The 12,482-nt window shown below is 35.6% G+C and overlaps 1 protein-coding gene across 3 annotated transcripts in view; it reads right to left on the bottom strand.

Moving 5' to 3' along the window:
* The window catches only part of usp24 (ubiquitin specific peptidase 24), a 96,374-nt gene that overhangs the window by 48,384 nt on the left and 35,508 nt on the right, over positions 1 to 12,482 (bottom strand). For all 3 annotated transcript variants that reach the window (XM_062978274.1, XM_008109389.3, XM_003220151.4), the window contains exons 13-23: positions 10,335 to 10,442; positions 9,282 to 9,377; positions 9,030 to 9,191; positions 6,793 to 6,900; positions 4,904 to 5,053; positions 4,615 to 4,746; positions 3,615 to 3,726; positions 2,972 to 3,048; positions 1,172 to 1,312; positions 430 to 483; positions 9 to 124 (exon numbers count right to left, since the gene is read on the bottom strand). In XM_062978274.1, the coding sequence (XP_062834344.1) occupies positions 9 to 124; positions 430 to 483; positions 1,172 to 1,312; positions 2,972 to 3,048; positions 3,615 to 3,726; positions 4,615 to 4,746; positions 4,904 to 5,053; positions 6,793 to 6,900; positions 9,030 to 9,191; positions 9,282 to 9,377; positions 10,335 to 10,442 (1,256 nt within the window). The remainder of the gene's footprint in view (positions 1 to 8; positions 125 to 429; positions 484 to 1,171; positions 1,313 to 2,971; positions 3,049 to 3,614; positions 3,727 to 4,614; positions 4,747 to 4,903; positions 5,054 to 6,792; positions 6,901 to 9,029; positions 9,192 to 9,281; positions 9,378 to 10,334; positions 10,443 to 12,482) is intronic.

Below are 12,482 nucleotides of genomic sequence, written 5' to 3'. Positions count from 1 at the left end.
AAGCTTACCTGTAGGGAGATTGTACAGATGTTGCCACAGTAGGCATGGCAGTGGCTGTTAGCATTTTGGTAGCTCTGGTAACAGCATGTGTCAGTGTTGGACCACCAAGTGCTGAACTGGCTGCCTAGAATGAAAGAAGATTTCATATTATTTCTCAGATCAATCTATTCAGCTCTGAGATCCACAAAGGAAATATACTGTATACAGGCATATATAAAGCTGCATCTGTACTTGCTTTGTTATTGACAAAACTAAAGTTCTATAAAAAAAACTGCAAAAGGAAGATGGCTTTATTTTAAAGTCAATTCTATGAATATCCAGGAAAGTGGATTTTGTACAATATAAAATGCAAAGGACTTTTGGAAATTAATTAATAATTATACAAGAAAGAACACAACATTTTTTAAAGAAAAGAAAAGCAACACTTACCTCTAATCGTGTGTAACAGTCAGCAATAAACTTCTTATGGAGTGACACAGAATCCTGAAAGGAATTTAAATTACCAAGTTATATCAAAGATCAACACATTTTGCAATTAACATATTTTGGGGTGGACAATTTGCTCCTCCCCACATACTGGGGACCAGAACACATAATTCAACTGTCAGTCAGGTTAGATAGAGGTTACGTTACCTCTGTTTTACCTGATTGACAGTTGGATTATGGGCACTATAACATCTAAAGGCATCAGGTTCCCTACTGCTAACATACAAGACATACAGCACAGAATTATACTACAGACATTACTAAAGCATGAATAAGAGCACATCATTGCTCAATTAATCTTAATGGATGACATGACTCATTTCTCACGAACAAAAAACACAACGCTAGTATGAGAATAAACAGCATGATTCTCAGAAACACATCTACATCATTATCTGAGCCATAAATATAGTTTTATGTAACTTGCACTTTTATAGTTTGTCATTGCTGGAGAAGTACAAATGAAAGAGATCAGATGCTTGTCAGAGACAAGTGAGAGCTTGATTTGGCAAACTCTAGCTTGTCATTAACTACATTCACAGGAAGGAAGAAGGGTAAGTAGGAGAATTAGAACCTGATGCCTACTTAACTGTAGTTTTCATAAGTATCTCAATGTGGTTCATATTAAAATTCTGGGACCAGAATGGCCATCACCAGTTTAAACAAAATAATTAAAAAGGCTTACCTTTTTCAATCTAGGATTTAGATTAATGTAACTGTAGTTTATTATCAACTGGATAGCTTCATTAGCTATTTCTTCATCAGGTGATTCCATTGCAATTTTCCAAATAAAATCCATTCCAATCAGTTCCAGTTTTTCTACATGCTAACCCACAAAACGAAAGGGTCAATTCAATTTAGGATACTATTCAAACAGTCCTAATTTTTGACAGACTAGTAACTTGACTTACAGGATGGCCCCCTTTAAACAAGGAAGCAGAATTATGACTAAAATAGCATCTCCTAGGCAAAGGGTTTTCTTGATCATGCATTGACTTTTATTCTGTTATCTACCTCAGTATACCATTCCTCTCATAACAGCAATATAGATTTTCTTCTTTCACTAATCAGGAGAATGTCTCATAAAGCAATTTGTCTACAATTACAACATACCAGGACAACATAATTATTTGACCAGATGTGATAATCTATCATTAGAAGTGAAGATATTCTTCTTGTCATAGCTCACTTGACCTGTATAGATGTTTTAACACGACTGAGTAAGAATCTAATAAATGACTCTCCTAGAGTGAGATCCCTTTGGCTAATCCTTGATATGTGCCATCGTTCACCAAGCATTGCCTTGGCGCGTAGAAGCAGTAGTCTAGTCATATGATCAGGTATACAGGCATAGTTTCCAGTTAAAGTATAAAGATGGATGATCTCATGCCAATGCACCAGGCACATAGTAAGTGTAGGTATCACAATGTACATTTTACTTTGAAATGCACCAATAGAACAGTCCACTCAAAAACCTGTAAGTGATATCAGTTACAAACCCCTCTACCTGAATAAAAAGGCATTTGCTTACTCACATGGTAATAGGCAAACATTTATTTGACTTTAAAATAGTGGTGCACAACCTGTGGCCCTCCAGGTGTTTGGGCCTCCAACTCCCAGAAGGCCTAGCCAGCTTGTCTAATTGCCAGGAATTCTGGGAGCTAAAGTCCAAGACATCTGCAAAGCCACAGGCTGTGTACTCTGCTTTAAAATAAATAAATTCAGAGTACACCATCTTCAAAAAAGTCAGCAATGAAACATAAACTAATGCATGTATTAAGCAGTGAAATGAAATAATACATTTTTAAATGAACTTTTGCATGCCATATAATAATAATAAATAATAATAATAACTTTATTTTTGTATGCCGCCTGCATCTCCCCAACGGGGACTCGGAGCAGCTCACACGGGGACAAGCCCAATACAAATCACATAACATCATAAAATCAAACAAAACAACAAGCATCACATTTAAAAACAAATTAAACAGGTCATAGTTTTAAAAACTTAAGATAGAGATATAACACCAAATGAACTATGGTGAACCCTACCCTTATATTTACTTGGGATAAATTCATATACTATATTGTAGATCTGTGTTTCGCTACTGTGAAGAGTTGTCGGACAACAATGGGCCCCTCATATGACCAAGGGGGCAACACCATCCACCACAACACCTTTTATTACTACTACAGGCTAAAATGACTTCTACTCCACTGGGGGAATTCAACTAATTTTGCCACAAGTCAGTTCTTCCTTAAATTGGAATCTAACCCTAGGAGCATGAGGAGGCATTTGGAGGAAAAATTGAGGGCTGCATGCACGTGATGATGAATGCAGCCCATAAACCACACTTTTCTTTCCCTACTTCAGAAGATTCAGCATTTAGCATTTTCACACAATCATTATTCATTTAATATACTTGTTTGCCAAATAAATATTTGAATGTGAATTGCATGTTGATGTAAGATTAAAGTTACTCACCAACTGGGTTCCTTGTCGCTTCAACCGATGATCACAAAGGTTCACATTTTCAAAAAAGGTCTTAAACAAACCAAAACCTGTTTTTAAAAATTAACATTTTAAGGGGATTTTGCTATTTTCATTAAGTGAAATCAAAAACATTGTTCGTACAAAACAAATTGTTTCAAGCCAACTGAGAGCACTCCTAGACTTGAAAGCTGCTCATGATGGGTTGCATCCTAAGACATTTATGGAGAAAAGGGCAACTTTCTTGCCTCTACTTTATCAACCCACCAAACCCCCTCACTTGAGTGACTAGAAACTTATGAGAGGAGTGGGCTGTAGCATGGGGGTCTGAAGAGGAAGAAAACACACACACAAAAATGAGTAGACATATATTTTGCAAGTAGAAGTCAAATATGTTTCTGTCCAATTGAGTTTTTCCTTTTCCTCCTCCCCGCTCAGCCCACCTTATTCAACAAGGTCAGGAAATATGCTTATGTAGACTGGTGTAGGGTGGCGTTACAAAGTCACAAGCCCCCTTTCTGAGCATTTTTAATCCCTTCCAATTTTCACTAGCTGTGGGCTCCCTAGTTCTCTTCTAAAATCTGGCAGACATAAATAAAGAGGCATCATAAATTAAGAAAATAAACAAAATAAATACCATTCATAGTGATTTCATAAGACTCCAATTTAAGAATTTTTTCTTTAAAAAGTTGCTGCTGCACATCACTCTCAAGATCATGCTGTCCTTTTGTAAACCATTCAAAACACATCTGTGAATGAAATGTACAGTACAGTTCAATCCTACATAAAAACTGCAAGTACTGTATTTCGCTGAATCTAAGGCATACTTTCCCCATTGAAATGGGGTGTGAAATGATGGTGCCTTATATTTGCTGATTTACCTGTCTTACCTGCAAAAGAAGAAGAGAAGTCCCCCCCCCCCCCAGTCCCAAGAATTTTGCCATTTTGCCCTCAGCCTTTGCCAGATAGCTGTTTACCATCTGGTTGAGCTAAGTGCCATTTCCTGCCTCTCCAACAGACCCACAAACTTAGTAAAAGAGACTCATGCAAATTTCCCGCTTTTTTTTGCACTCTCTCCTCATCCCACAGGAAAGATTGCACTACAAAGCCGCATTGAAAAAAATATTTTGCATAAAGAAGAAATTCTAAAAAATATTCTAAAAAATTGCTTATTTCTAAAATGAAGCTTCAAAAATAAGCCTTCTATTCAATGGCTCCTTAGATTCTTGAAATACAGCCGTTCAAGGGGAGTTTAAAACAAGTACAGATGTCAGGATAGTATATTTTTTATTTATAAGGCATCAAGTAAAATATTATAGTTAATAGAAATGTTGTTGTACACATTTCGTGTGTGCATGGACACACACTTCCAGATTCAGCTCTCTTTCATTTGAACACATAATTAACTTAATGATGGGACTTCACATTTAGGAATGAAGACAGTCTCATAAATACATGCTTCTAAAAAAGTAAGTGTCTCTGCTTTTAAGAGCTTTACTAATGTGCTAAGAAAGGATTCCTTCTAAGGTATGCTACTTTTAGTGTAACATTATTCCAGAATTCATAACAATTTACATATTGAATTGGTGAAATATGTAACATTTCATGTACTAAAACTCGTGTTGTTAAGTTCTCACCTCTCGATCCAGCTCACAAACATCTTGACCTGTTACAAGGCATTCCCAGATTTCTCGAGCACGATTCCATCCTAAATAAAGTGTGGCTTCTTGAAGAAAAAATGCCAAAAATTTGAGGTGTGCCTCCAAATACTGGGAAAAGACCAAATTTAATTGATTTTAGTTTATCGTTTCTGAAGTGGTAAATTCACTATGAAATTCAAAGCCCTCCCTCTTCACCACTGAATCTACTCAGTAAAAATATACTTATATTCCAGGTCTTAGCAACTTTAAGTATAATTTTGCTCACCTCTCTATATGTGTATCGGCCATCTACTAATGTTGCTCCACAGAGGCCTCCAGGACCTGCTACTGAGGCAGCCAATCTGTGACATGCTATCAAGCTTCCTGTCACCAATTTCACTATCTCAAAGTTTTTCTTCAAATCCTGAATAATGCTCTTGACAAAAAGAATGGAAAATAAGTGTTATGCACAACATTACATTATGTTTGCCACAAAATTATGTTTTCCACTTTGAATATGCAATAGGAAGGCGCCTGTCTATGTTGCAATGGAGGCCCACAGGTTCTTGATTTGTATAATTTCATCAGTTTACCACAATTTCTAGTCACATCACCACAGTATGAAGCATTTCAAATATATATCCAATAACTTCTCCTTAAATGGCTCAACAGAGATGCATACTTGCTTCTATTTCCAAAATTAGATTGGTTTATTACGAAGATTTTAACATTAAAATGTCACAAGCATGACTTCAGTAAATACTTCTCAATTTATTGTATCACTTAGTAAGAGAATGTCTTACAGTAAGAACAAAATCAGACATATTTATATTATTTAACAACATAAATAATTAGAAAACTACACTGATCCCCCTCCCTGTTATTCCGCTGCTGTTAAAAATGTAAACTCCTTCATTTAGATGTTACTAATTATAATCCTTTTATTGCTAAATCTGTTTTTAAATTTGACATTGTTTCATATTTAAATTGTTTTATTGGATTTTGAGTTATTTTATTTTTTTATCCTGTTTATATTCTGTTTACTTTTTGTGCTGTTACTATGACATGTGCTATAAACAGAAAACTATAGTATAAAAAGGTAACCAAGATGGCTCACAGTTCAATAATCAAAACATAAATTCATTTGTGAAAACAAAATTGCAACTTAAAAAAATTAAAATCCAGCAGCAATGTTCTCCCACATCAATGAGTAAGCCTAGTAGAATAAAATGGCTGCCTGCAGCAGGAAGGATAAAAGGAATGGTGCAGTCTACTTTCTCTCGGTAAGGATTGGATTAACAGACCCTAAGGTCCTCAACCTAGAGTTTGAAGACACCACACAGACCATTCAGTCCAATCCCACTCTCTGCCATATGTACAAAACATATCTATTCTGCTTTTCATTGAAAAAATACCAAAGTGGCTCTCACTATGACCAAAAGGAATACAACATCAGCTAAAAATAATAAAGCACGGAAAGCCAGCAAACACCATTAATTAAAAACCAGGGTGTATTGGTAATAAAAAATTATGAATAATTTTGAATAGACGGATGTATCTTCATTTAACAATGAATCTGATTCCTTAATGTTTCCGGTTTTCTTTTTCCAGGCTCTTTCCTCTTTTAATCAGCACACAACAAAAAAATTGTGAAAGCCACCCACTGCATGACTATCAGCCTCTTCCTAGTAGACTCAAATCAAGGGAAAGCTTCATGAAAACCGCCACTCCTCTTAATGTTCCTCCAGCAACAACAAGAGGATCCCTCTGGGCAGCTAAACCAGGCAATCCCAACTGGATGCCCCCCCATGAGAGTCTGCCTCCACAGGCAAACTTGGAAGTTCCTGAACAGACTCAGAAGCGGAGTGGGCAGATCAAAAGACAACCTGGCAAGATGGCAGTACCTGGAGGAATCTTCCACCTTATGTGACTGTGGAGCAGAACAAACAACCCCACATATGTATGCTTGCCCACAATGTCCTGCCTCATGTATGGAGGAGGAGTTGTTTAAAGCTACGGACAATTCTGTCGCTGTTGCCTGGTTTTGGTCTAAAACTATTTAGCTCCTTGTGATTCCTTTATTTTATTACTTTTAAACTTATTTATTATGCAATGCTTTTGACACAAAATAAATAAGCACACACAAAATGCAATTTTGTTTTGAAACAGTCTTACCTTATCTTGTTTTTGGTAGGTTTGCTTGATAAACGAACGTGTGATTTCATGGAGCTGACGTAAAGCTGGCACCACCCATACAAACTGAGGGTTATGATGCTGGGATGACTGATTAAAAGATGTTGAAATATCTTTCAGTAATAATGCCTCATGGGAATAAACTTTCATTGTTTTCTTTTTTGTTCTTGATTATTTATACTATTATTATTATTATTTCTATTACTATCATTATTAAATTTCAGATCCCCACATCAAACCTATTGGTTCAAATTGTGGCAATGCTAGCCTTATTTCTTTTAAGAAATGTCTATTGTGGGATATCTATTACTGACCATTCACCAAGAACTGAGAATCCAATACAATGCCCCACACACCATATGAGACTTGCATCTTTGGCCACTATTAGTCTCTGCAAATTGTATTCTTTGTTCAAATTATTATTTACCCACCACCAAAGATCTCATTTCAGAGATAATGCTACTAGTACTTCGAAGCATCTCTTCCTTGCTACTGTTAGTGATGCTGCCTCAAAAATAACTGAAGCCTTCTGGTGTGGAAACAAGCCCAAAGTATTAATTGAACTGCAGATATTAGTAGCCCCAAAATTTTTGTTAAATGCATCCCATCTGCTTTAGCTCAATAATCTCGTTTTATTGTGACAGATTTCTCTTCTTGCTTCCTGTGCATTTTGTAGCCTGAACTGGAAATGGGACCTATTTCGTTGTGGCCTAAAGTTGTAGAAATCTTGCTTGTCTTCTACTTTCTATTCCCTCACAAAAGGAGTAGAAGAATTTTCTGCTGTTTCTTTTTCTGCAAAGTTGGTGGAACATGCTTTTTGTCTTTATTTTCTACCAGTATATGCTTTTTTTAAAAAATTCCCCTATAATGCATGCACTCAAATCTTCAGTAGTGCATCTAGAATTTCCTGAATCCATGGGACAGCTGCTCTTGTAAATATTGATGCTGCATGTTATGTATTTTATTTAAACAGCCCTTATGTACTTTATTCAAATGATTTCAGTTGTTATGCATAAGAGCTATTAAACTAAGAATTAATCATCTTCATATACATCAGTGATTTCATTTTGTAACTATGTATTTAATGTATAGTTTTCTCTTCTAGATGACTGGAAATAATGTATTCATTTAAATCAACTGAAGGTAAGTTCACTGGCTTGTATTAAATTCACTGAGTTGATTAAATTTATTAAAGGACTCAGATGTGAAGTGTTTAAATTGATTTGATTTAAACTACAGTATATGCCGTTGCTTGAGTGCCTGTTGTGTGTTGGGTCTTATTAAGCTGTGAACCTGTGGGGATTGTAAATTTGTTGTTTAATACTCTGTTTACTGCCTTGTCTATTAAACTGTTAATTGATGTTTTGACTAAGTGCTGAGACTTTGGTGATTTTGTAGTAACAAGATATCCTGTTACTGTGTCAGCATTGGATTCTGTGAAGCTTGTAACATCTGTACTTCCAAATAAGATAGAAAGCCTTACTTTGTTCCAAATGGCAGTTCGAAGTAGCCATCAGAGATTTCACTGCAGCTCCACTGCACAGTACAGGGGTTTTTTTTCCTGGTCATTTAATTCCTTTAAATATTTCTACTTTCCTCAGACTCATTATCCTTCCATGTTACCATATATTATTCTACTTTTCTAGTCTTTTTTATTGGTGTCTGTCCTATTTACTAACTTGGGATGGAGACTATTTATTCTGTGATTGTTTCACTTTCACTGGAGGATATGAAGATTCGTTGTAAAGTTGTCTCAGATGCTGTTTAGTGGACTTACTAGTTAATAATCAAATGAATAGCTAAATTCGAATTTATTTCTTGCTCTGGTAATTGCTTTTTGTCTATTGCTCAGAGCAGAGTCAAGGGCTTGATCTTCTCCCATTTCTTTCCTTTGCTCAAAATAATTTAATCTATTTCTCCTTCTGTTTTAAAGACTGTCTTGCCATTTCTGTTATATTATACTGTTAGGAATTTAATTAATTCAGTGTCTGCATTAGTATGGAGTGACAGAAAAATCTCGATCAGCAAGCAAGACAGGAAAAATTAAACTGATGAGGAGTTTGGGGGTCAAAGTTCCTAACCAAAAAAGGGTTTTGAAGTCCTGCCTTGACCAGCTGGCAGAAGGACATAGCCCACACGTGAAGTGGTTTGCTCATGCAGTTGTCCAGATAAAGTTTTGCCCTTCAATATAAATGTTTTTGAAGACAATGCAAACTAACCCTTTTGATATCTTCTATGCATTTGATGATGTAGCTTCGTTTTATAGCTTCCTTTACTGCATATGCATCACTAAGGATTGTCAAATGCTCCTCCAAAGCCTGCTGAATCAAACTGCTGGGTAATGTTGGAAGATGAGCTAAGTCCCAGAGAACCTCAAGAACCTAGAAGGTTATAAACACAAAGAAAATTAAAACAATTCTTTACAGAACTCAAAATTGGCATGCAATTAACAATGATACTTATGCTCATGCCTTTCCGGTGGTTGAATCTACTCGTGCTTCCCGGCCAATGCGTCCTATCAAGCTTAAGAGCTTCTGCCTCACTCTATCACTCTCAGACTCCCAACTCTGTAACAGAAAAACACTGGATAAAAGCAACCAATACAAACAATATCAAAACAAATAATTATATTTGCTATAACAGAAATAAGCAAACTGTAGATTTCAGTTTAATTTCAAAAGTCTCATTTGACTTGCAATTTTTATTAATTATGTTGGAAACAGATCTTTAATACAGAAAACATTATGTCTGGGTGTATCTGATAAAAATTAAAAACCGGATTTCAAATAAGCATGGGAAAGCCTAGTTGGAACTAGAAATTTCAACTACTCAACCTACTGTTAATATCAACAGTGAAATTAATAGTGAGATTTTATTTTAAGAGCATTATTTGAAGCAAATAGGAAGCCAGCATATAGTGGCTTGAAGGTTGGCCTACGATTAATAGGATTAGAATTTTCTCTCGCCCATGGAAACCCACTGGGTCATCTTGGGCAAGTCACACTCTCTAAGGAAGGCAAGGCTAACCCATCTCTGAGCAAATCATACCGAGAAAATCCCATAAGTTGGCCTTAAGAATCACCATAAATTAGAAATGACCAGTAGATACTCAACAAGGAAGCTGAATTATCTGCATATTTTTTCAAAAAATTAATCCACTATCAAACAGCATCAGATAAACAGCAGGCCCTTAACATGTTTAATGTAACTAAAGATGGGCTTGTCATTAAATCTAATTTAAGGCATTCCGTACTACTTGCAGCACTATTATTTTCAAAAATATCTTCCATTTTAAAGAATGAAAGACTGGCAGATGGTTAGGTGCCTCTTTAGGCCATCATATCCTTAAAGTCTGCATGCTATTTTGAAACTTATTTAACTCATGTTGTAGAAATCAACTTAACATTTGTTTGGAATGGAATGGAGTTTTCCAAATTATGTTCACCAGGCTTGAATGCTTCAAAATAAGAACAAACCAACATTGATTAGTGCTATAGCTGAAGATTGAGAAGAAAATGCCTCACCTTCTGAATAAGGACAAAAAGATGGCTGAGCTGTTCTGAACTGAACTTTACTGCTGCTGCTGCAATAATACTATGGATGTTCTCTATCACAGTTGATGGCTGTCCTGACTTTGAAAGGGGGGGGGGGGGGGAGAGAAGGAAAAACACAAAAGTTATGAAGAAAGATATTAAACAGACATTTTTATCTTGATGCACATTGCACTGACCACAAATGACAACATCAAAAGTTATGTGAACTGGTTACTACAGAAAGGAGTTATCTTCTCCCCCACTTAGGCCTGAACTACATTATATGGTCACCGTAGACTTAACTGCATTGAACTGGATTATATGACCATATACTGCAGTTTAATTATTTGCTTAAGGCTCGATACTCTTTACAGGCATACTATTAAAGTGGGCCCTCCACATTCATCAGGGGCGCAGAACCCTAAAGTTGGAAACCCGTGAATAAAAAAGCACTATTTTTTATCCTAGATCACAGCTCTCTAGGAATTATTGTTTTGCAAAATGATGCACATCTAAAAATAGATCTATTCGATTACAACCTATCTTCTGTCCATCAATGATCAAAAGAGTGAATTTTAAACCTGTGTCCTATGTTTTAATCTCTGTTCCGTGTATTTTAATATACATGTAATAGAAATATGTTTTAATATGGATCTTTATAGAAATACATTTAATATGTCAATTTATATAATTTTTACAATGTTCATGTGTTTTAAGTATGCTGTAACTCACCTTGAGCAATGGGGAGAGGCGGGTAAGAAATAAAATAATAATAATAATTTATTATTATTATTAATAATCATTATTATTATTAAAGAAAAGGGATAGACTGTGGGGACATTTTTTGAGTGGTGAAACTGAAAATCACAGATAGCCTTAGGTGGCATCTTCTTTGTAGAGCATCCCGAGCTTTGCTAGTTGGATAGCTTGCTCAAAATAAATACTGAAAGGTGTTAAGTGATTAAAACCATGTCAGGAAAAAAGAGCTTTGTAATCAGCCTGCAAATTTTTGCATATCTATAATCTTTTTGCCTGCAGAAATTTTAAGGAGTCCATAAGGCAGCTATTAAAAAGAGGCGTATTTGAGGTCATTGCAATTCCTTCCAACAAAAATTTACACATAATTTTATCTTGATTACTAAGTAGCAGAGAAAGGAATGAATTATCATCTTTCAAGTTATTTAATGTGTAGGAGAACTTGACTTAGCCACCTGATGTACAAGTACTGAAGTAAAGTTGTGGTTGTGAGAAGGAGAAGGGAGAGAGAGTATCCAGTCTTAATATACCTATATGGCATGAGAACAAAACTGTTTTCTCAAGAAACAATGTGAGAAGCTCCACTAAGGTTTAATGCACTAAAGGATAAAATATCAGTTCTAATTCCCACTAAAGGTTTTCAAGGCCTCAATCACTGTATAATGTTTCTTATTTTGCTTGGACTGCATGACAACATTTATTTACAATAGGCTAAAAATGCCATGCATGTTGGCAGTTTGCTTATCAAATTAGTAAAGAAGTAACGGACAAGATCTTAAGAGGAAGAACAAAGAGACATTCCCACGAAAAGGCATTTTAACAATAATATGACAGCAGATAAAAAACAAAATATATGGGGCAGCAAACCCACTATTTGCATGAGGCATACTTGTGAAATTATAGTCTTTTTTCTTTCCTTTGGGCATACAATTTAATTAAATAACCCACTTGCCTCTTTCAACAATATAATAAATTTATGTGACCTATATTAACATAATGAAAGCCAGTGTGGGATAGTGCCTTTAAATTGAATTACAACTATGGAGGCCAGAATTTGAATCCCCACTAGGCCATAGGAAGCACAATTTCCCCATAGATTGGGTTATATGATCACATGACCTTTGCACAGCCTTGGCAGCGACAGGAAATAATCCAATCCAGAGTATCTCCTTCTTTACACACAGAGATCATATTGCTTTAAGGGGGTTTCTCAAATCCTTAAACATGAATTCCATGGAAAATGAACCAGGAACAACATTTTCACAGGTTTTATTCAAGATAATGGAAAGCAAACAAATACAAGCTACATCAGTTGATAAGTGCAATCACCATTTTTTTGGTTTTACTCTTTGTTTTATACAAACGCTTTTATTCTCATGACAG

The sequence above is a fragment of the Anolis carolinensis genome, chromosome 4, assembly GCF_035594765.1.
Source record: "Anolis carolinensis isolate JA03-04 chromosome 4, rAnoCar3.1.pri, whole genome shotgun sequence".
NCBI lineage: Eukaryota > Metazoa > Chordata > Lepidosauria > Squamata > Dactyloidae > Anolis > Anolis carolinensis.
Note: the sequence above shows the minus strand (reverse complement) of the source record. Positions and strands in the feature narration are given on the sequence as shown.